This window comes from Quercus lobata, chromosome 7 (genome assembly GCF_001633185.2).
Source record: "Quercus lobata isolate SW786 chromosome 7, ValleyOak3.0 Primary Assembly, whole genome shotgun sequence".
In the NCBI taxonomy this organism is placed as follows: domain Eukaryota; kingdom Viridiplantae; phylum Streptophyta; class Magnoliopsida; order Fagales; family Fagaceae; genus Quercus; species Quercus lobata.
In genome coordinates this window covers 31265125-31288237 of record NC_044910.1, presented here as the reverse complement: position 1 = coordinate 31288237, position 23113 = coordinate 31265125, and the positions used below count along the sequence as shown (strand labels likewise).

Sequence of the window (23113 nt, the reverse complement as noted above, 5' to 3'; positions counted from 1 at the left end):
CACGTTAAGGTTTACAACTTTTTCCATAACTATTTATAAGATTTATTGTAAATTTGTTTGATAAAAAGTTGGAAAATAAAATTTGTTATAATTAGTGTATAATAAAAGCGGGGTTAGCAATAGAATCAAGTAGAACTGTAAAAGTGACGTAACTTCATTCTTAACCGGTTATTTAACCAAGAGACTTATAACTCAATTAACTAATTTTAAATTATCCAATAGTCTCTTTCCAAAGATTCAAATTTCAAATTCCTCTTCCTATTCTACTTATTGAATTATCAATAAATAAATAAAAAAGAAATTGAAAAGAAAATTACTCTCCTAATTCGGTCGGTGCCGCGTGAGCAAAGTCGACTTTATGAGTCGCTGGTTTTTGGACTTTCAAGTTTGGTAGTATTTGTTTGTGGTCAAGGTTGAAAAGAAAACAACGTGCGGGCGCAAAATAATAATCTATCCTTGAAAAGACTCCTATAAACTAAAACTTCGTATGTTTCTCATTCACAATTACATTTACATTTAAGTTTAAACCATGTACTGTAAAGTTAGATATTTTACTATACTTGTATATCTATCTTCAATATTAAAACATAATTAACAGGATTGGTTTTGTTGAAGGTTTCCTTTGGAACCTACCTTCACCGATTCTTTAAAATCGCCGGGTTTTTGACACACCCTGCTGTGACTCACTAACTCGGCGGTTTTATTCTATTGAATCTATTCCTTTCCTTTGTTTTGGAACCTACGCGCTTTCCCTCTTTTTGTCTGTATTGGTAAGTTCCATTATTTTCTTTTCTTTGATTTTCTCTTAATTTTCATGATCGGATTCTCTCTGATCCTCTCATGTGTTGACTAGTATCTGCAATTTCAAATTTTTTTTTTTCTTTGAGGAAACGAAAAATGGTAGAATTGTCTCTCTCTTTGGACTTGAATTTTGAATTCTTTGATGGGGGCATTGATCAAGATTATCAAGTTTAGCCTTTTAATTTCTATGTTCTAGTTGTTAATTTTGATGGGTTCAAAGTGGAATGTTGGAGAGGCTGTTGATTGTGGAATTGGGTATTCTTTGATTTAGAAAAAAGTTATCATCTTTAGACGAGATTTTGTGATTAATTCCATTGAATTCCTTCAATTTTTTTTTTTTTTTTTTATCTTGTTTGTTCCTTAAGTTATTGGTAATTCTTATAATGTTTATGTTTTGGTAATGTAATTCTATCAAGCATCTGAAAATCTGATCTTGTATTGCAGCTAAAGCTGGCATCCAACAAGGACTGGTGCCTGCACCTAAATTGGCTTCTGGGTGCTCTCTGAATTAGGGGTTCTGGAAGCTGCTAATACGAGGAAACGTTGTTCGCTGTATGATTTGCAGTCGGGGAGAGTCGAGAGACCAGTGTTTTTGATTACTTCATTGGAAGGATATATTTTGAGTTGCTTGAGATTTTGGATGATTATTTTGTTGCATCTTTACAAATGAAAATGCAGTTGAGATTTAAGGGACCCCTGTTATTCTTGCTGCTCTCCTCTATATTGTTCTTTGTTTTTGCTACTGCAGAGGTTGAACATGAAATTTCTAGAAAGCTGAGAACCGCTCCACATAAGGATGTAGGAAATAATGTTATAGATGGCACTGTTACAGAGAATTCTTTCAGTTTTCAGGATACTGATAAGGTGTTGGGAGAGACTAAGGGTGGAAGCAGCAAAGTTTCATGGTCAACAGTTGCGTTATTTACACTGGCAATGGCTGCTGCTACTGGTTTAGGTGCAGTGCCATTCTTCTTTGTGGAGCTTGATCCACAGTGGGCTGGAATATGCAATGGAATGGCTGCTGGTGTGATGTTGGCTGCGAGTTTTGATCTCATAGAGGAAGGGCAGCGGGGGCATGATGGTGGAAATTGGGTTGTGATTGGGCTTTTAGCTGGTGGAATATTCATTTGGCTCTGTAAAAAGGTGATGACTTTGGTCTTCCATTTTTCACATCATTTTCTGGTTTCCCCTTTCATTGGGAATTTAGAATTTTCTGCTTCTCATCATTCTGTTTTTGATAATTCAATAGTTACAATGGGGGAGGGGGGGATTTAAATCAACAAAGGAAGTGCTAGTTGATCTACGAGGCTGTTGGCCTCATCTTTCTTATTATGAATACTTGTAAACATGCTTGATTGCTTTTCTGAATATTGGTAAAGGTTGTGGATTCAAGACCCATGGGGTGACTGTAACTTACTAAATAAAGAAGAAGGATAAGGCAGTGTAAGTAACTACAATATCAGCTTGGTAGGTGTCAATATGGCATGTGAAGAAACTTGAACAGAAAAAGACCTAAGTCCTGCCAATATATGCCTAATACATATTACATAAGGTAAGGTCTATAAGATCTAACTATTTCTTACTCACCTTTTGGGTTTCAGCTTCTTGAACAATATGGGGAAGTAAGCATGTTGGACATAAAAGGTGCAGATGCAGCTAAAGTCATTCTTGTTATTGGCATAATGACACTTCATTCATTCGGGGAAGGCTCTGGTGTTGGTGTTTCATTTGCTGGCTCAAAGGGGTTCTCTCAAGGTCTTTTAGTGACTTTGGCTATTGCTGTGCACAATATCCCCGAGGGATTAGCTGTGAGTATGGTGCTTGCATCAAGGGGTGTTTCTCCACAGAAAGCCATGTTATGGAGTGTAATTACTTCATTACCTCAGGTAATATGTTATGCTTTCTAATCCGTTGTACTTTTGAGAATATTTATCTCTCACATTGTTAAAGGCGAAAAGTATTCTAAGATCAACTGGGTCTCTCCACATTAAGAAAATAAATTAGGGATAAATGTAAGGTCTGGGAAGATCAACTCTATCTCAGTTTGTAAAATTTTTCTTCCATTCTAGCTTTATACAGTGACTTTTGCAATGCCCTTTATGTTTTGTTAAATGATCTTAGTATGGTTTTTTTTTTTGATAAATAAGTAACTTTTATTAATCCTGAAGGGAAAAAGAGATAACAACAGTACACAGGAGGTGTACTAGCAGTATATTGGAATTAAAAAAATTACAGGAATCTAAAAAATTCTAACAATCTAGAGAAGGAATGACCACTTATAGTTGCCATTAACTCATATAAAGTGTGCAACCAACTTCACCACTAGCATAGGTTGTTCAGTGTCTTCAAAGGTCCGTCCATTTCTTTCCCTCCAAATGATCCACATTACACAAAGAGGGATTGCATTCCAAATGTCTCCATTAAGATGTCTAGCAAGCCGCCTCTTCTAACAAGCCAATAAATCCACCACCCTCTTAGGCATAACACAATGTACTCCAAATGAAGAAAAAGCTAGTGTCCAAAGTTCTCTGGACACTTGCTTTGAACCTCCATGTTTCTGGTGGAGGGATGCAAATGGAACTCTGTGAGTCCAACCCAATCCCTATGGATGATTTGTTGGTTTCTTTGTGTCAGATCATTCGTCTTTTGTATCAAAAGATCTGTGTCTGCTTGGGTACTGTATTGATAGGTAGGAACCATATTGAACCTGAGGAGCAATTCACTTATAACTTTATAATATTAATGTGTGAGTGGAGACCTCACCGTGCATGAAGAGTCAGGGGAAACAGAACAGATACGAAGATCTGCTAAGATATTTGTGCGAACTGAATTATATCTTATGTTGGCCCGTTGTGCTACCTTTTACTCTCACTTCCTTAATAAAAGGGAACAAGATTTCTTGCCCCTGTATGAAGCCATGAATCATTGTGATGAGCTGTATGCCTAAGCCCATAAGCCTTTTTTTTTATTTAAAAAAGAACCTTTAAAATAGACTATGTAGAATGATGACCTATTCTTGTATCAATCATAGAATTTCAAAATCCAAACAACCCATTCAAACATGGGTAGGGCTTTGCAAGAAAATATGATCTTCAGTTCAGTTAAAAAAAATTAGGAACCTTTAATGGGTTTGTTTTACTTTCAGGGTTTGTTTTACTTTCAGTTGATGCTATACTAAATGAAGCTAGTCCAAGTTGCACTTTCAAGTGCATATACTCATCCAGAGGTTAAAGCAAAAGGAAATTAAAGTTTTGCTCACTAATATGATCTTCATTTTAGTTAAAAAAAATAAAGGAACCCTTAACGGGTTTGTTTTACTTTCGGTTGATGCCATACTAAGTGAACCTAGTCCAAGTTGCACTTTCAAGTGCATATACTCATTTAGAGGTGAAAGCAAAAGGAAATTAAAGTTTATTTTGAGTGGTGAACAAGAGTAGAATCTGAACATTCTAAATATCTCTATATGAATTAGAATATCTTTAACTCAATGGCTTTTAGCATATTTTGTATTGCAGCCTCTCGTAGCAGTGCCTTCATTTATATGTGCTGATGCATTTAACAAGTTTTTGCCTTTCTGTACGGGATTTGCTGCTGGATGTATGATCTGGATGGTAGTTGCAGAGGTACTCCCTGATGCATTTAAGGTATGTGCCTCCTTGAACTCATATATTTGGTTGGATCCATGGCTCATTTTCTGAATTAGGCTTTCTGAATGTTTTGGTTTAGTTTTTGTGTTAGCCAATCGATTCTTGTAAACTAAGCAAGAAAACATATTTTCAATTCTCCTGTGCTTGTGTATCACTTGAAGGTTGGTTACAAAACTTAGTTGAATGTTTCAACTCTTCGTAGTTTACAGTCGTTTTAGATTAATCTCCCCCCCCCCCCCCCCCCCAAAAAAAAAAAAACACACACACACACACACACACCAAAAAAAAGAAAAAGAAAAAGGAAAGAGAAACCTTAGGAAGAGAGAGAAGGTCAAAGAGTCTCTAAATATTATTGGAACTATTTTCTTATTTATTTATTGCATTTTGTTGGCTTGAAGTTTCTCATTTCCAGAAAGATAATGCTAGTTTCTCATGCCTTTTTTTTTTTTTTTTTTTTGGGTTACAGGATGCCTCTTCCTCCCAGGTTGCATCAGCAGCTACACTTTCTGTGGCATTTATGGAAGCTCTTAGTACTTTTTTTCAGAGTTTCAGCCATGGCTACAAGTGAGTTCATTCTAGAATTTTTGGTTGTTGAAAAGAACTAAAGACCAAAATTTACATAATTATAAGTTTATGGTTCATGGGAACTTACACCATCTCTAGACTCCAACCAGGTCACAATTCATCTCTCTGTAAAAAACTGATCAACAATTTATCATATACAACATCATAGTAATCATAGAACTACTACAAGCTAGTACATGCACAAGAAAATAACTAATAAATACAAGTCTCTATTACTTCTTGAAGCTTCCAAATTAGTTGTCAACCGCTTGTTCTCCAAGCCTCTACTATGTCTTTGTTATTTGTATGATGAAATTATCATGTTACCTATTTCTTGGCCACTATTGTTGTGCTTTGCCCTCCTATATATTATTTCATTCCGTTGTTTAAAGATGATTTGCAATTTCTTGATCTGACCCTAATTTTTGGGGTTTAGTCTTCCTAACTGTTTATAAATTATTTCTTCTAGTTCAATTTTTTGACCATGAGCCCTCACCAAAAGTTCAGTTGGCTACATGTTAGTTTTGATTCACAGATAGATCACTTTGATATGACATTGTTCAAGCTTTGCAGTGAACATCTTTTAATTGCATTTTATCCCTCTAAAAGTGGATTCTTGTGGCTCAGATGAGGTTGTACAATGTTTTAAATATGGTCGACACTAATTCTTGGTTGACACAATAGAAATGTTATATTGATAATGCCATATAAGAATGATTGGTACCTCCCACCCACATAAAGTGCTTGGGGTAGAGGGAGGGGAGGGTTCTTGTAGTAGCATTAGGATTTCTAACCACCCCAAAAAAAAAAGGATAATGCCATATAAGAAGGAAAACATCCTTTAAACCAACTTTGGTTGCATTTCCTTTTTTTCCTTCTTGACTAATTTAAATTTCTCTGCATTTCAGCTCAGAGGATGCTTCTGGCTTCTTTGTTTCCTTACTTTTTGGTCTTGGGCCATTGCTTGGTGGAGTTGTTCTTGTTGCATTTGCCCTTGCTTTCCATCTTCAGCATGCTTTTCTAATGGGCACAGCTTCTGGCATTGCCTTTGTCCTTGGTGCCTGGCGACCATCACAGCTACTTTTCTCATCAAAAATGGGATTTATGCCTCTTGTATTACTGCTTGCAATGGGAGCCGCATTTGTCCATGTTACAAGTTCCAGTGTCTTGAAGCTTGCAAGTTGCAAAAGAACGTCGGTGAATAACTTGCCTACAGTATCCGGTTCCCCGTTGAGTGTTCACACCCTTCAGTCATTCATGTCATGTGGAGCAGTTGCCTTTCATGCTTTAGCTGAGGGGCTTGCACTAGGAGTGGCTGCACCAAAAGCTCCTGGACTTGGTCGGCACATGGTCCTTCCTGTCTCTCTACATGGATTCCCTCGGGGTGCAGCTGTGGCTAGCTGCATATTTGGGGCTACTGACAGCTGGCATGGGTCCCTTGCAGCTGCTGCCCTAATTGGAGTTACAGGTCCAATATCTGCAATTGGAGCTATTCTTGCAGGAATTGACTACACAGGTCTAGACCATGTGATGGTGTTTGCTTGTGGGGGATTACTCCCAAGCTTTGGAAGAATAATCAAGAGAGCAGTAAGGTTGGAGACACGGAAAGGAAGTTGCGGGCTTGTAGTGGGAGTGGTGTTTGCTGCTACGTGTTTAACATTCACTAAGTTGGTTTGCTTGCACACACCTTATTGCAATTCTGCACCAGAGGCTGTCAGATGAGTTGAGAATGCTGCAGCTCATGCTGATGTGTAATTATTAGGTGCACTTGCATACACTAATGTGGTTAGTACAATCATCTTCCAACATGTGAACTTGGCACCTGTGCTAGGCAAAGGATACCACTAAAAAAATTGTAGAAGAGATTCAGTGCAAAGGGGTGTTATAGAAGAAAAGTTCCTCAGAACTATGCCAGAGGATGAAAGGTTTCCTATAGTGCTCATAGATAATGTCATTGTTTTATTCCTCTTATAGAAAGAACAAATAAAGATTTGAATTTTCCTTTGATGTCATTTTACTTGGGCATAGTTCTGATTCAAACATATTTCACTTTTAGAGGGGAAAAAAAAAGGAATTCGATGAAAAACGTTTTCCCCATATCAGCTGCCAATCTTATTGAGCAGGTTATGAGATGAAAATGATATTGGTGGAAAATTAAGAACCCCATTGTTGTTACCAAATGGTGAATGTAAGGCTATAAAAAATTAAAAATTTCTGATTTATTAGACTTTATTTTCTCATGATGACTTTCTATGATTGTCAAACAGCTTTCTAAGGTGGTGGCTGTGTCTAGTTGCATGCCAGCCCTTCGCAGAGTGGTTTGTTTTTATTTGTTTTCCGTATAATTCAGCTGGAATTTAGACCATTACAAATCAGGTCTATGCCTGCCCCTGGCACAGGGGAAAGAAAACACACCCAACAGCTACTATGAGACCAGGTCTAGCCTGATACAATCTTAAGTAAACACTACAGCATATGGGCTATACAATAAGTTGATACAACCCCATTGAAAAACACTACTCCCAAGACTTAACACCAATTCTGAAGAAAAGAAAATCCACCTAGCCTGTGACTTCAAGACAATTCCAATCTACCATCAATTTTCCTACCAACAACCATTTTGCCAATAAAATCTCTGCACATGTCTTTGATTACCTGCTTCTCTCAGTCCTGTGCTAAAATATTAGGAATGACTCAAAAAGTTTGGTAGTGATGTAAACTTGACTAGTTTCTGTTTTTAAAGATAAAAATGGACTAATTTTAACGGTTAGGGAGATGGATAAATTATAAGAGGAAAGTGTCAAAGCATAAATTAAATAAATAAAACAACAAAACTGTTTTATAGGAGTGTCAAGTCATTTTGAAGGCTACATAGGGCAACCAAAATTTAAATATTAAGAAAAAAGAAAACAAAGAAAAGAAAGGGTTTTTAAAGAAGAAGTCGGTTAAGATATGTTGATTGAAAGCAAAGCAAGAGTCCTAAATCGTAATAGGAGTGGGTGAGTAATGAGATTTCCCGCGGAGGTCTGAAGAAAAAGCTCTCGTCTCTCAAGACTCTTTTTTTTTTTTTTTTTTTTTTTCTTTTACAGCAGCAGGTATGTGTTCTTGCTCTTTCTGTATCTGTCTCAACTTTTATAAACTGGAAAATAAAACAATATCCTCTGATGAAATAATTGCAGTGGGAGTGGTGTTTGATGCCGTGCGTTTAGCATTTACAAAGTTGGTATGCTTGCACTCACCTCACTGCAATTCTACAACAGAGGCTGTCAGATGAGTTCATATTGCTGCAGCTCATGTTGATGTTTAATCATTAGGTGCACTTAGCATATTTTGATGTAGTTGTGGCACAGTTATCTTCCAACGTCTGAGCTTGTTACTTGTGCTAGGCCATTTTATAAGAGATTCGTAAATTAAGCATGCAAGGAGATGAGAGGTTTCCTATAGTCCTCGGAGATAAGATCATTAATGTTCTTCCTCTTAAAGACAGAACAAATAAGATTTGAATTTTTCCTTTGGTTGCGATTTTACTCTGGCATACTTCTGATTCAAACACATTTCAAACTCCAAGGGAAAAAAAACCATTCTGTTGTAACCAACAAAGAAAAACAAAAAAAAGAAGAAGACGTAAAACTGGCAGCCAAGAGCCTATAGTTCAACTACCTCTGTATGTTTCAATGGAAGTTCAAATCGTCGTACCCATTGTAACTATCAATCTATCATAACTATCGTATTATCGAAAATAATTATTATTATAAAACTTGTCAATTTAAGATATTAAACTTACAATCCCAAATTAACAAGAAATTTAAAACATAAAACATTTCGATTCGATTAGAGCCAGGCAACACATTGAGTTGGGGCATCCAGGTACCATCTCCATGAAAAAACCTAGAACTAAGTAGGAGTTTGATTTTTATTAGAGCTAAACTATGACCATGATCATAATGAACGGCCACAACCCAACCAAGTTATGGACATATGAAAACAGATGAGAAAATTGCAGAAACATCACTAACAAATAGAGCCAAAAACATGAAGGATGAACCTCCAAACCAAAGTAACACTTCACTTGTAAGTCGACTGATTGCTCTGCAAATCCTCACTCCCATCAATCAACTTCTCCTTCTCTGCAACCGAACCCACCTCCACCGCAACTGGTTTAGCTTCCTCAGCACTCTGAGACCCCGTAATCCTAGCCAATATCACAAAGGACATCCCACCAAGAACATTGTTCAAGCATCTCAGAACCACCACCGAGGACTTAAACGCAAACGGAGGCAACCCCTTAGCCAACAAGAACTCAATCCCATTCAAAGTCTGGTACCTGAAATTACTATTAATCCCCATGTGAAGAGCCCAAGTGAGCGCATTCAACAGTGTTGGAGGAGCCTTATTGGGGGTCTCAAAATTGGGATCCATCTTCTTCCTCAAACTGATTAACCCATTTGAAAGTGCAGTCCCTACAACCCCAGCAGCAAAACCAACAGCAGCAAAGACAGCTCCTTTGTACACAAAAGTCCCACATCGATTGAGAAGGGAATAAGCACCGGGTTCGAACATATGACTGGCGGGACAGCTAGCAAAGATTGCAGGCAGAGAAGCCGATGAAGCAGACAACGTTGGTGCCAACAGATACATAAGAGTGAAGTTAAGAATGGATCCAACAACAAGAGTTGAGAACACAAAGTCGAGCTCGTTGAGACCAAAATTGGGTCGAGAAGCCATGTCTCCAATAACACAAGCAGAGACACCCACCAACTCTTCCATTAGAACCTTGAAAGCAAATTGTGGATCTGCAGCAACCCTCGATCTCCATCCATTCAAAAACAAACCCAAAAGCCCAAATTCTTTCCCAGAAGACTTAGAAGAATCATTACCAAAATCATTCCCATCTCCTCCTGCTCCTCCACTCCAGCCTCCATTACCGCCGCCACGTCCGATCCCAGCTCCGCCGGCAAAAGGCAATAACTTGTTGGGGATTAATTTTATAGAGCGCTTTTGATTGTTGTTGAGCGATGATGATGATGATGATGATGATGATGATGAAGAAGAACATGGAAACGAAATTGAAGCAGGTGGGGCAGTGTTGAATCGATTATCGCTAACGTTATTGTTGCAGCGATATTGTCTAGGATTATTAGAGCAACGAAGCTGAAGCTGAGCCGCCATGCTTCCCATCTTCGAAATGCGGGTGTTAGAGAGAAAAGTACAGATCGTAGCGATTTATGAATCGAGGTTTCGTTCGAGTGTCCTGCTTCAGCCTCGACCTCGAGTAATCGATTTCTGGGAAAGCAGGCTTCAAACGAGATTTGGTGAGGAGGTGGTAGGTTAAGGTATTAATATAGGTGGTACACTTGAAATTAAACTCAACAACCCAACTCAAACAGCGACAAATGCCTTAAACTAAAACCCTTTGGAAATACGGAACCAAATGTCATGCCTCACTGTACCAACGTACCACACGCTTCTGTCGATATAAATCTTTTTGTCTTTGTTCCACTTATTTCTATTTTATCTTTACTAATCATAATATTTAATTATTTTTTTCAAAAATAATTAATAATTAAATGGTCTTAAAACATACACTAGCAAAATCTTTATAATTAATAGGACCCAACTTTGATACAAAGAAATAGAAAAAAATGCCGACTTTCTCAAAAAATAAATAGTGGGCATGATGAACTTGGACGGAAATATGGATCTGGTGGATAAATGGGCACACACCACCAAGCACCAAGTTAGCTAGTAAGCTTATTCTAGTGTTCGTTTGGGCACTTAATCAAGCAAAAATATGTATAACATCTATGAGTCGTGGGCCTTCAGGCCTTCCAACCAGCCCGACATTCTTAGGGCCTGGGAAACAGTTTTAGGATCGGAACTTAAGAATATTGGGTTGGTTATTTTGGAAAGGTGTGGAGGGTGTTTTTTTTTTATAAAGTAGGCTTTTCATTCTTTTAATTAGAATACAGTGGGCACATTAGGAAACAACAGTTACCACAAAAAATAGCCTGGAATTAAACATCTGAAGAGGAGGTTTAAAAAAATAAAATGGACCAAGGTTGGACCGGGCTCGAGTTAATAATTTTTCCAGCCTGTTTGACCCCCACACACACATATATATTATCTTATTTTAATTTGATTTATTTTTGTATTTTGAAAATTAGTTTTTATGAATTTGTAAATTTTAGGTATATTATGATGGATTTTTTTTTCTTAAATAGTTTATGAGTACAATTCTTATAAGACATAAAACACGTAAGCACAAATATATAAATCATCGATTCAACCTTGAGTTGGGTTGAGAATTTTCCAACCAAACCAAATTTAGGTTGGATTGAAAAATCCTTCAATTTGACCTTGCGTAGGTAGAATGAAAAATGGAATCATGGTCTAGATTTCCATAAGCACGAGGATTGGACTTGCAAGAATTCACCAATTTGAAGTTTGCAAGAGACAAAAACTTGCTTACTTGACTAAAGACCAATTAGTGAGGTTGATCTCCCAATGGTGGTTAGTGAGAGGTGGCTTCCTTATGCCATTTGCAAGTGATATTGACAACACACCCTACGTTCAAGATGTTGGGGGGACCTTGTCGATGACTCACATGGTTGTAGGGAAAAAATCCCTTTCACATAGAATTAACTATTAATTATTGATGTGGTTAGGCTTAATGAATGTTGGATGTGAAAGAAGATGGTACTCTACATATATTTTCATTTTTAGTGAAATTCATAACTTATAATGTGTGCAAATTAAATAAAAATTAAGGAAAATAACAAAATGCAAATAAGGGTACTTTTAGGTGATGTGAAGAGTGGGAGAGATGGCATTAGTTCCAAGAGAAAGCAAAGGTTCCCTTAGCTGAATCAAACATGGAGTTTTTTAATCTTCCCTTAGCTGATTGGTTAGAGAAATACTGCGACTCAACAGAGTTTTTCCTTAGATTTCGCATTCCTTGGAAAATTATGTTTCCCCAAACTCTTTGGAATATTTGGCTTCAACGAAACAAGGCCATATTCTAGGATAGAAATGTTGAGAGTGGGTTGAATGCTCTTTGTATTAAGAAAAGTGTTGAATTCTATGCTATAGTGCCAAATAGTCTCAGCAAGCCGAGTAGAATCCAAGTTCAACTGAAGTGGTGTAAGCCCCAACCCGGGTGGGTGAAGTTGAATACAGATGGCTCAGTGTTTGGGGACCCAAAGAAGGTTGGTGGTGGAGGAATTTTTCAGAAGAGCGAGGGGTACTGGGTTGTTAGGTTTGTGAAGAAGTTTGGGAATGTTTCTAGTAACACCGCGGAGCTGTGGGCACTTAAGGAAGGTCTCCTGATAGCCAAACATTTGGGCATTGATAACTTATGTGTTGACTTAGATGTTACTTTTTTTGTATATCTTATCACTAACCCAACTGTTGTCAATCTTAACTTAGAACTACTGCTGTCCGATTGCAGGAACCTGACAAAGTCGTTCCGTAACTGCCTGGTGAAACATGTTTATAGAGAAACCAACAGCTGCATTGACAGACTAGCAAAGATGACGGTTGATCTCTATACTGACCATCTCTTTTTGTATAACCCACTGCCTGTGGTGGTTGATTTGCTAGTAATGGACAAAGCTGGCCATGTTTGTAACAGACTTATTGTTCCCTAGTTAATATTATGTGATGTTTAACCAAAGAAAGAAAAAGAAAGCAAAGGTTCCATACAACTCCATAGATTTTGACTGACCTTGAATTTTTCTAGAAAACGACTCATCGTTTCACTTGGATTTTTTGTTCCAATTGTAATTTTTGGCGTCCTATCACATGAAAATATATCTTATCATTTCATGATTTGATATATGTATCCTATGAGTTACACAAATGATGCATATATATATATATATATCTAATACATGTTATACTTGTTGCTGCTCCCACACATGATGAAATTCTTGTTTTAGTGCAGGAAACCCTGGTGATGTCTGATAAATTTTCTATCAATTTTCTTTTTTTGGTTAATAATTTTCTATCAATTTTCATGTCAGGCATTGCTAAGTAATTTCAGATTCTTTGCTTTTTGGTAGGTAAGGTTATATTCATATTGGCAAAATGAATCCATCAAGAGCCCACCAAGGCACTGTACTGTGCAGGTAGACACAACCTGAATTACAAATTAATAGGCAGGTAGGGCCTAGGGGAGAGGATAGAACAGGAATTAAATTTGCTTCTTTCGGAAAGATATGGGTTTTAGTGGTCAACAAAGATCTAGGACTCCATGAGAAAGATAGGAATATTTTGGGATTCTTAATTTCTATACCCACACAAAAAAGAAAAAAAAAGAAAAGTAAGATTAATGTAGTAGCGTACTTGTTGCTAATAATTACATCTTTATTGAGTTCCGTGCCACTACCAGTTGTGTCGTGTCAGAGTCAGTTCAACTTCACGCCCCCACACCACCTTCTTCTCTGCCTTTACCACAGTCTTCTCTTTTTCTCGTCAAGCCTGCCCTTGGATTTCATTACATTAACAACACTACCTGCTTTGCCGCCCCTCTGTCTTTGTGGCTCCTCTTCGAATTTTAGTACAACAATACGAGAATACCGCAGATACAATACTAGTATAGTTTATGGCTTTATGGCATAAATTTTTGTACTTTTATAATATCACAATGATTTTAAAATTATAATATTTATGTGTCAAGAACATTCTTTCGTGTTTTTAAGAAGATATTTTTAATTCAGATTTCTCACTTCCATTAAAATTATTGAATGTTTAGAAGAAAACAAAATTATCATATCTATTTATGATTATGAATTATGTTGCTAGTAACTTGCACCACAAATTGGTCTAGATTGCTGAAAATCAAAAAACAAGTGAGAATATTCTCATTTGCACCTTTCATCTTGGATCATTCTTGCAATACCATTCTTGTATCGTTTCCTTTTTAAGAAATTTTGTCTCAAAGTTAATTAGATCTTTTTTTTGTGTACACATCTATATTGAGTGTGAAAATGTATCCAAAACATCAAATATTGCTTTTATATGTAGCGAAATTCTCTATTTCTTTTATATTGAGATCAAGGTTTTATAAGAGGTACAAGTTGGATGAGCTTGAACCCTGAACCATCACATCATTTAAAATTTCATTACATTAAACTAATTTTAAGCCTTTAGAATTATCCAACTACTAAATTTTTACAAAAAGAGATGGAGTTTCTCCGTTTCAAAGCAAATTTAGAGGATCATGTTACAATTACTTCCAACAAAAGTCCACTTTTTATGCTATTCAATTTTATCGATAATGATAAAGCTATTTATACCATTCAATTTGATGGTGAATAAAATTCAATAAAAAAAAGTAGCCGTTAATATAAACGTTTCCAACTTTCATGGAAGTTGAACTAGAAACGGATGAACACTGAACACAATTGGTAAATTCGAGATTTTTAACGTAGTGGTGCTTCCGTTCCGTAACGTCCACCTAATAAAAAAAACTCATTTTTTCGACTCTGCACAAAAACTATATGTAATCGATTCCTATCAGAAAAACAAAGAAAAAGTAAGGCTTGTAGTGATAACAAAAGAATATACTACTGCACAAAATACAATACAAACAATACAATGCAATGAAAGACAAAGCAAAGCAAAAGCAAAAGTTGGCTAGCTAGCCAGCTTTAAGGTGAGGAAGGGCATGTGTCAGAAAAAGAAAAAAGATTGGGTTTTGGTTTTGTAAATTACTAATGATGAGGAGGCTAGTTAGGGGAATCCGCATTGATTCACTCATGTTCCCTCCATCTTTCTTCCACGAGACTTGTTCACATCACATGGTGTAGCTAGGCTATTTGCTTTGCTTTTCTTCTGGGGCTAGTTAGATAAGAAGTGAGCAAGTGAACACTCTAAAAACTGAGACTAAAACATGGTCTCCGAGACCTCTTTCTCTTCCTATAATCGTTCTCCCACACCCAAGTTCTGCAACTCCTTCACTACTCGGTTGGTACTCTACTCATATCTTCACTTGGCATGAAGCAATTGTTTGATTGTTTCCCTTAATTTTTAACTTATTATTTGGTCTGCTTGATCAAGTTTTGATTTTTATTTGTTGAAGGGCTTAAAGCATTCATAGATTTTTCATGCTACTTTATTTAAATTCTTTGCCTTTCGCACGTCTTTCTATTTGTTGAAATTGCAGTTTGTCATTTAACTCAGAATGTTCTTTATTCTAAGCCTTAAGATTCTTTCCAAAAAAAATAGTTTTTATTTTAATTTTTGAAAAAGGTCTCTTTGTTCTGCTTGTAGTTTTTATTTGCGTGATTCTATATAAATTCATAGATATTATAATGATCCTGAGCATCACTGATTCAACAAATCAACTATTACTAAGTAAAAGAGTATGAAATGCCAGAAATTAAAGAATACATGTGACCGGACATGACTAGTTTGTGGAGGATCCTAAACCGACCCCAATATTTTAGGACTAAGACTTGTTGTGTATAAATTTATATATTCTAATATTGTTAAGTTTGCTAGAGGTTCCATTAGATTGATCATCTCAGGCTCTGTGGTTTTTCAAAGTGAGAACAAAGGGTAAGACTTAAGATCTCAAATATATCAGACAGTTGAGCTTAAAAGTGAGTTCGAGACACATGTTTGAGAGTACAAACTACTGTTCTTGAAGGGACTCTATGCATACTCAGCTAAACTATTCTCATGGTGTTTTTAACTTTTTATACCGACGTCATTTTTCCATGTCATTGTCTGCCAATCAATTGGGAAAGACAGTGGCTATTTTTGAATCTAAAATGTCAAAGTTTTTAAGATAAAATTTGATTCCTTTGTAACAGTGGAAATATCTCACAGCAGGATCTGTTTATATGAGATTTTGTCTGGTCTTTACTCTTTAACAACAATTTATTTAATTGAAATGTTAATTCTTAGTCCTATTGCAGAAAAGAATACATATAGCTGCCTAGACTAGTCTATTGAGACTTGTAACCTTCATTGGTCCTAGCATAAATTTTGGCTGGTCAGATTATACACTGTGAATAGTTTTTCCAGACACGTCTAATAAATGTCAAGTAACTGTCCATAGAGCTGCTGCTAATCCATTACCAAACTTTCATGAATTGTTTCCAGGGTTGTTCTAGAGATTTAAATCCTAAAGTTGATAAAAAAAAGGAATTGGGATAATCCCATTATTTTCTTCTGATATTGTTTTACTTTCCCTTAGATAGTAGCAATGTTCTTGATTATTTTGTATATGCTTATTGTTCATGTGAAAGTTGCTTACATTAGATGTTCTATTTGCATGCAGTATCTTTTCAGATGTTGCTGGGGACGTTACAATTGTGGTAGATGGGGATTCATTTCTGCTGCACAAGGTAAATTTAAATCAGTCTGGTTATACTGCTATTGATATCTATTTAGACCATTTGTGAACTAATTCTAATCTATTTCATTTCAATAAATACATCAGTGAGCTAAAATCTTTTGTATGTTCTCAAGTTTAAAGGGCTTGAGTTAGCCTCAATGAGTTAATGTGAGAACTAATGTTAAACCTATGAAATTTTACACATCCTATCAGGTAAATTTAGCACCTAAGGTTCTGCAATTGCAGACTATGTACATGAAGTTTCAAATTCTAAAGCAAATTAATTTGAACTCAAACACTTTTTTTTTTTTTTTAAAGTTTCTTCAGAACTAATCAAATTGTTCTTTTTGGTCTGTTTCACTGAAGTTTCCCCTGGTGTCACGGAGTGGAAAGATTCGGAAGATGGTTGCTGATGCTAAGGATTCAAATATTTCTAAATTGGAGCTCCTCGACTTACCAGGTGGCCCCCAGACATTTGAACTAGCTATGAAATTCTGTTATGGCATGAACTTTGAAATCACATGTGCAAATGTTGCACGTCTACGCTGTGCTGCAGAATACCTGGAGATGACTGAAAACTACCGGGAAGAAAATCTCATTGAACGAACGGAGGTTTACCTGAATGAGATTGTGGTTCAAAGTCTTGAAAAATCAGTGGAAGTCTTATCCACCTGTGAGATGCTACCTCCAATAGCAGAGGAGGTTGGAATTCCAAGTAGATGTGTGGAGGCTATTGCTATGAATGCTTGCAAGGAACAATTAGTATCAGGTTTGTCTAGGTTGGAATGTGACAGTGAATCTACGGAGCTTAGGAGTGGTTGTCTTGAGTGGTGGGTTGAAGATCTCTCAGTGCTCAGGATTGATTTCTATCAGAGTGTTATTTGTGCCATGGGGAGAATGGGTGTTCGACCTGATAGCATTGTCGGATCTTTAGTTCATTATGCTCAAGCATCATTAAAAGGCATTGGAAAGTGTCAAATATGGAATCCAGCAAGGACCAGACCAACTTCTGGCTTGGTAGAAAATGACCAGAAGGCAATTGTGGAAACTCTTGTTAGTCTAATGCCAACAGAGAAAAGTTCTTCCATTCCCATGAATTTTCTTTTTGGGATGTTGAGGATGGCTATCATGGTGGATGCTACCATTGCATGCAAGCTTGAGCTCGAAAGGAGGATAGCTCTTAGGTTGGAAGTGGTTTTACTTGATGATCTGCTTATACCATCTGTCCAAACTGGGGATTCATTATTTGATGTTGATACTGTCCATCGGATATTGGTGAATTTCCTGCAGCGAATTGAAGAGGAGGAAAATGAAGATTATGGCTATGAATCAGAATGCCTTGGTTCTCCAAGCCATGGTTCTATGTTGAAAGTAGGGCAGCTTATTGATGCATATCTTGCAGAAATTGCCCCTGATCCTTATCTGAGTCTACAGAAATTTATTGCTATGATTGAGATACTGCCTGATTATGCTCGTGTCATTGATGATGGGCTTTATAGAGCAATTGATATTTATTTGAAGGTAAATATTGCAATATCAATGGTTTAAAATTATAAGTAACCTTTGGCAGATCATTTCCATTATTGTTGCAACCAAAGATAGATCTTGCAGTTCACAGCCACCCACGCTATACACTACTTAGTTGCTACTATTATCAAACTTACTTTTGTGTCTTCTATTATGCTTGATTTCATTTTTCATTCATTGGAAGTGACGATTTTTTATGTTTCAAAAGATGATCTTCTTGCATCTAATATCAGTAGTTTCTAACCATCAACTTATTAGCTAATTTGCTTACTTTTTTAAGTCAATCTTTTTAAGGTACAATTGTTCTTTTGCCAATTTTCAACAAATAAGTGTACATATTGAACTTTAATTCTCATTACGGACTTGTAAAATGCTATGAAACTGTGTAGAACACTTTTTTTCTCCAGTTTTCCCCTGCTAATATCTAACATTTTATAATTTGTTTTCTCTTTAAGGCTCATTCAATGCTAACTGATAACGAATGCAAGAAGCTCTGCAAGTTCATAGACTGCCAAAAGCTCTCTCAGGAAGCATGCAATCATGCTGCACAGAATGATAGACTCCCAGTACAGATGGCAGTGCGAGTCCTCTATTTTGAGCAGCTTCGTCTGAAGGATGCTTTGTCAGGAAGTTCTGGAGATGGATTTCTGTCGCAGAGAATTAGCAGTGGTGTCCCCAGTGCTGCAATGTCCCCTCGAGATAATTATGCTTCACTTAGGAGAGAAAACCGAGAACTAAAGCTTGAGGTATCAAGAATGCGAGTGAGGCTTAGTGAGTTAGAGAAGGAGCAGACGTTTATGAAACAAGGGATGATTGATAAAGCAGGGAATGGAAAAACTTTCTTGACCTCACTCTCTAAAGGGATTGGAAGGATTGGAATCTTTAGCGGTCCAGCAGGAGGAAAGAGGCACAAAAATGGTCGGAAGTCTCGTGGAGCAGACGGGAAAACTGGTAGGAGTAGGAGGCATTCTGTTTCCTAGCTTTAGTGTTTATATTTGATTTTGTTTTCTAAAGAGAACCAAAGGCTTTGAGTGTATACAAGTTCATGTTTCTTTATGATATGGCATTCAGTTTAATAGGATCATGCAGCACTGATAGAGGAACAATGGGACTGTCCTAGTTGGCCACGCTCAAAAGACCAAAGGTGCTTGTGTCCAACAACCTGATATCAGCTGCCAACTCTTCAGAATTTATTTAGAATGCCAACCAAAATTTCCTTAATGGCAATAGTCAACTAACCCATCCCAAGGCTCTATAACAAATAATTTAACTCAAAATAGGTTTTTAACTCATGGGCATGGTTGACTATGGATCCTCAACATACTAATCAGAGTTAGCCACATATTCTTTTTAGTGGTTCTATTATATTCAAAATCATACTCTGTTACCTTCTCAAGGCTTACATGCACACATTACACTTATACACATCAAATTCCCATATGTATAGTGATATATTATTAGCATTTCTTCAACACTGTAAAATTGCTTGTAACTATTACTACAAGAATTGTTGGGAAAAGTATTCTCACATTTGATTTAGAGAGATATCCCTTCACAGTAATGCTATTTTATTGGAAGAGTTTCCATAATGTTAAGCATTTGCAGAATGCTTAAGGGTTTAAACTCTTGATTGTTTTTGTACACCATTCTTGTTAAATGCCAACAGCATGTACATGTAAAAGAAGGTAAGAATTTTAAATGAAGATGAAAACTATTACTCTTTTCAATTTAATAGAGAACAAACCACAGTAAAACATTACTTATTTCCAGAGGTAAACAATTGACTCTGCAGGAGACTAGGCACCCACTTGGAAACATGCATGCCCGTCCTTAGCAAAAACTGGTGCAACGGGAAGGATAAGTATCTGATACTTATCCTAGAAGGCGCTTTCGGATCTGCAAGTATGAAAAATAAATTAGTTTTTTAGTGTTACTTATAAGTCCTATCAATTGAACAAAAAAAGGTTATCAAAACTTTTGTTAGTGCCATGATTTCATCATCTCAGTTACAATTCCTTGTCCAAACTCATACAGTTAGGCATAAACCATATTTGTTATTGAAATTCAAATGCAATCACTCAAGTTATTGCAAATAAATATACACGTTGGAGATTTTAAGCAACACAACATCAAGCTTCAGGAAAGATAAATTAAGAGAAGAAATTAAATAAATGCTTTATATATCTTTTTGATACATAATAATGCTCAGAAATTTATCTGATCCAAGTCAGCCATTGTATAAGATTCTTAATATTTCAACCAAAAATGTTTTCTCGCCATAAATATAGGATATTCTTTTCATTACTTTATTTTTAATAAAAAAAAATTGATACATACAAAATGGATTTTGAAGAATGAGCCAAAAGTGTTTGGGTTGATATCATGAGAGAAGTCATTGGACAATGGCATGAAAAATTACAATAAGTCTAGTGATAAAAAATTTTAACAAATTTTTAAGCTAGCATAATAAAGTAGTGTCAATATTGGGTCTATATGAAATGCTCTAATCACAAGTTGCCATCTTAGCAAATTATGAAAAAAATTGTGAAAAAATTGCTTCTAGCATTACTCAAAAAATTAGGCTACTAGTGGTTAGGACAAAGGACAAAGATTATTCAAGTTGATCTCTAAATACACACCTCAGGCAGTTTCTGTTTGAAAATAACATCCAACCGTGCATCAAGGGTGTTCTCACAGACTATCTTCCCATCTTGTGAAGCCAAGACCACTCCACCCGAGCTATTCAGCAATTAACCAAAATAAGGGTCAGTAGTTGTATCAGTAAAAGCATGGTCTCTAGCAATAAGATTGTATTTTTGAACAAATAGCAATAAAATTGTCTGCTTGGATATGTTCTGCAGTTAAACATTACCAAGAGGTTTCATGGGAATCAGCTGTACTTGGAGGTGGTGGGAGGAACACTTTGTCAACGGTAACTTTAGGGGCATGTACTTTGGCTTTGTCGGCATACTCTCGTTTTGCTTCATCCAAAACAGACTCAACAAGCCTACGGTCAACCTCTCTGCATCTCAGCAATACTGTTGGCTCCTGCAGCCTTAGTAAGCTCTAGATATCACAAGAAGAAGTTTCCAGTCAATGCACTGTATATAGGCAAAAAACTATTATTAAGAAATCAATTAAACTGGGAATTTTCAAAGAGGACAGCTAGCTTGTAAAACAAGTAAATGTGATATATTACATATAATAAGAAGAGTGATATCTATCATGTTAATTCCAAATTGAATCTGTAGTTGAAATTCAAACTTAAAAACAAGAGATTTGATGCAAATCATGCTCTTGAAATCTAAGTTTATCTTATTACAATAACTAAGAGTCTAAGATGATACGTCTGAGAAAGCCAATTCTGATTTATATATTAGACCAAGAAAACTTAATCATATGAAAGTTAGACCATGCAAGTTAATCATCACCTATGTTTTGCACAAGGCATAAGCTAACAGCTGGAATGCACATAGCTCCAAATTTGAGGCAAGCAAAGCGATTTGAAAAGAAACAGATGCAAGGGTCTTTCTGATATATAGGTCATCAGGAATTGAACAAATGCCAGAATTATGTTTCACCAATGCAATTGTGGCCTAAATGAGCAAATTGGAAAGAGATTCAGATAACTCAATGTATAGTGATTACCTGAATAATCAAGTCTTTAAGAAGCTTCTTGTATGTGCTCTTGTCCTGGGAAACACTCAGAATTTCCTTGCAAGCAGATTCTTTCATGGAATTCACCACATCATCTTGTGCTTGAAGAAATTTTATTCGTGATGCATTCAGCTGCATTGAGTATTCACTGCACAGAAATTATTTTTTGTATGAATTTCAAAGGGAAAATACAGAGAAATATAGGAAAGAAAACCGTTAAGAATTATAATTTATATGGTTTTTATCTGTTATACTTGGTGTACAATATCTGTTCTTTTCAAAAACTAAAGGATCACTAATCAGAAAATATAACATATACAAGCAAGAGAAGAAGAGTATCATCTGTGTTCAAATGTGCAGTTGCATAATAAGATCATGAACAGAAGTTTTGTCCAGTGCCAAGCACTAAGTATTAAAGCAGTTAATATGCTAAGGCACAAACCTTTCAGATAACAAAAACTAAAATAGAATTGAGAGCCACATCCACAAAACAACAAAACCGATGCTGCATTGCTGATAAAGCTTGGGAAGAGATGTATGAAATGAAAACTCACATTTTCTTACGGATCTCAACCTGCTTCGACTTCCGCTCATACTCTTGTCTAATCTTTTTCTTTTCAGCTTCAACCAGTTGTAATTTCTCAATGTTAAACTCCTGAACAGAAGAAGAAAATGTATCAATAACTGTATTATATATAGCTTAGAAATACACATTTAAATGAATCCAATATCTTCTGCCTCATACCATACCATACCAAAACCAAAGCCATACTTCTGTTAAGAGTAAATTGAGGTTGTTTGGAGTATAGACAACGCTTAAATAATAAATATTTACAAGTCCATTGTGTCTTACATAGTTACATTAACAGAATGACAGGGCAGGTTTTTACTCCCTATGCATGTGTATTGGAACTGTTGGTAACATATAAGGCAAGGGCTCCCTCTAATCTAAAACCATTATAGGGGACACACATACTCTTAAACATACTGCCATTAAACGATCTGTTGTTTATTAGAAAGAAGCGAAGATTCATTCAAATGAATTAGAATCCTCTCAATTTCTTCATTTTATTTTGTGATTCAGATTAAATATAAAAAATTTAAAGGTGCATGTAAATGTTAAATGACAGAACACTATTAGATACAACAACAATAATAACAAAGTCAGTCGTGTAATTTTTTTTTTCAACAAGCAAAACTAATGTATTTGCTAAAAGATATAAGTCACAATGTTTCTAAACGATCATTGTTTAGAACAGACCTCCTCGGCAGAGACAGAGATCTCGTTAGCTTTCTCCTCGGCCTCTTGACGGATGAACATCACCATCTGCTGAATCTGCTTAGACACATCTGCGTCCTCCATTCTTACTACGTACGAACACTAACTCTATTCCCAGGCTTTTCAGATGACCCTTTATCAGAGACCTTAAAAAATGGCACAGAAAAAAAATGAAACAAAATGTGCTCTAACGCATATGATAAGTTCCACGTAAAAATGATAAGAGAAGACCACATATACGTACATACGGTCCTTTCAAGTGCGAAGTTTCTTCCGAACTTTCCAACTTTGGAC

General features: G+C 36.2%; 4 protein-coding genes across 4 annotated transcripts; 2 read left to right on the top strand and 2 right to left on the bottom strand.

Annotated features, from left to right (window-relative positions):
- The first annotated feature begins 514 nt into the window (after positions 1 to 514).
- On the top strand, positions 515 to 7019 carry LOC115951319 (putative zinc transporter At3g08650). Its single transcript, XM_031068512.1, has 6 exons — positions 515 to 770; positions 1246 to 1944; positions 2403 to 2687; positions 4317 to 4445; positions 4915 to 5012; positions 5921 to 7019. The coding sequence occupies exons 2-6, from the start codon at positions 1468 to 1470 to the stop codon at positions 6732 to 6734; spliced, it is 1803 nt and encodes a 600-aa protein (XP_030924372.1). The 5' UTR covers positions 515 to 770; positions 1246 to 1467; the 3' UTR covers positions 6735 to 7019.
- Positions 7020 to 8816: 1797 nt separating this feature from the next.
- LOC115953350 (protein RETICULATA-RELATED 3, chloroplastic-like) lies at positions 8817 to 10308 on the bottom strand. The gene has a single exon (XM_031070966.1). The coding sequence runs from the start codon at positions 10188 to 10190 to the stop codon at positions 9078 to 9080; it is 1113 nt and encodes a 370-aa protein (XP_030926826.1). The 5' UTR covers positions 10191 to 10308; the 3' UTR covers positions 8817 to 9077.
- Positions 10309 to 14695: 4387 nt separating this feature from the next.
- Positions 14696 to 19171, top strand: LOC115954055 (BTB/POZ domain-containing protein At3g08570-like). The gene is made up of 4 exons (XM_031071908.1): positions 14696 to 14978; positions 16300 to 16366; positions 16723 to 17877; positions 18339 to 19171. Exons 1-4 carry the CDS (start codon positions 14905 to 14907, stop codon positions 18861 to 18863), a joined length of 1821 nt encoding a protein of 606 aa, XP_030927768.1. The 5' UTR covers positions 14696 to 14904; the 3' UTR covers positions 18864 to 19171.
- A 175-nt stretch (positions 19172 to 19346) lies between these two features.
- Positions 19347 to 22971, bottom strand: LOC115954056 (V-type proton ATPase subunit E2-like). Its single transcript, XM_031071909.1, has 6 exons — positions 22802 to 22971; positions 22095 to 22195; positions 21532 to 21688; positions 20756 to 20949; positions 20523 to 20622; positions 19347 to 19779 (listed from the first exon to the last, which is right to left on the bottom strand). Exons 1-6 carry the CDS (start codon positions 22901 to 22903, stop codon positions 19756 to 19758), a joined length of 678 nt encoding a protein of 225 aa, XP_030927769.1. The 5' UTR covers positions 22904 to 22971; the 3' UTR covers positions 19347 to 19755.
- Between the last annotated feature and the right edge of the window lie 142 nt (positions 22972 to 23113).

Bases quoted from the DNA above. Each gene is read 5' to 3' on its own strand.
- LOC115951319 (XM_031068512.1), top strand. From the start codon at position 1,468: ATGAAAATGCAGTTGAGATTTAAGGGACCCCTGTTATTCTTGCTGCTC. The intron at 2,688-4,316 runs GTAATATGTTAT...TTTGTATTGCAG, and splicing joins TAATTACTTCATTACCTCAG to CCTCTCGTAGCAGTGCCTTC. The intron at 5,013-5,920 runs GTGAGTTCATTC...TCTGCATTTCAG, and splicing joins AGTTTCAGCCATGGCTACAA to CTCAGAGGATGCTTCTGGCT.
- LOC115953350 (XM_031070966.1), bottom strand. From the start codon at position 10,190: ATGGGAAGCATGGCGGCTCAGCTTCAGCTTCGTTGCTCTAATAATCCT.
- LOC115954055 (XM_031071908.1), top strand. From the start codon at position 14,905: ATGGTCTCCGAGACCTCTTTCTCTTCCTATAATCGTTCTCCCACACCC. The intron at 14,979-16,299 runs GTTGGTACTCTA...ATTTGCATGCAG, and splicing joins TGCAACTCCTTCACTACTCG to TATCTTTTCAGATGTTGCTG. The intron at 16,367-16,722 runs GTAAATTTAAAT...GTTTCACTGAAG, and splicing joins ATTCATTTCTGCTGCACAAG to TTTCCCCTGGTGTCACGGAG.
- LOC115954056 (XM_031071909.1), bottom strand. From the start codon at position 22,903: ATGGAGGACGCAGATGTGTCTAAGCAGATTCAGCAGATGGTGATGTTC. The intron at 21,689-22,094 runs GTGAGTTTTCAT...ATTTCTGTGCAG, and splicing joins GTTGAGATCCGTAAGAAAAT to TGAATACTCAATGCAGCTGA. The intron at 19,780-20,522 runs GTGTGTATTTAG...TCATACTTGCAG, and splicing joins TCAAACAGAAACTGCCTGAG to ATCCGAAAGCGCCTTCTAGG.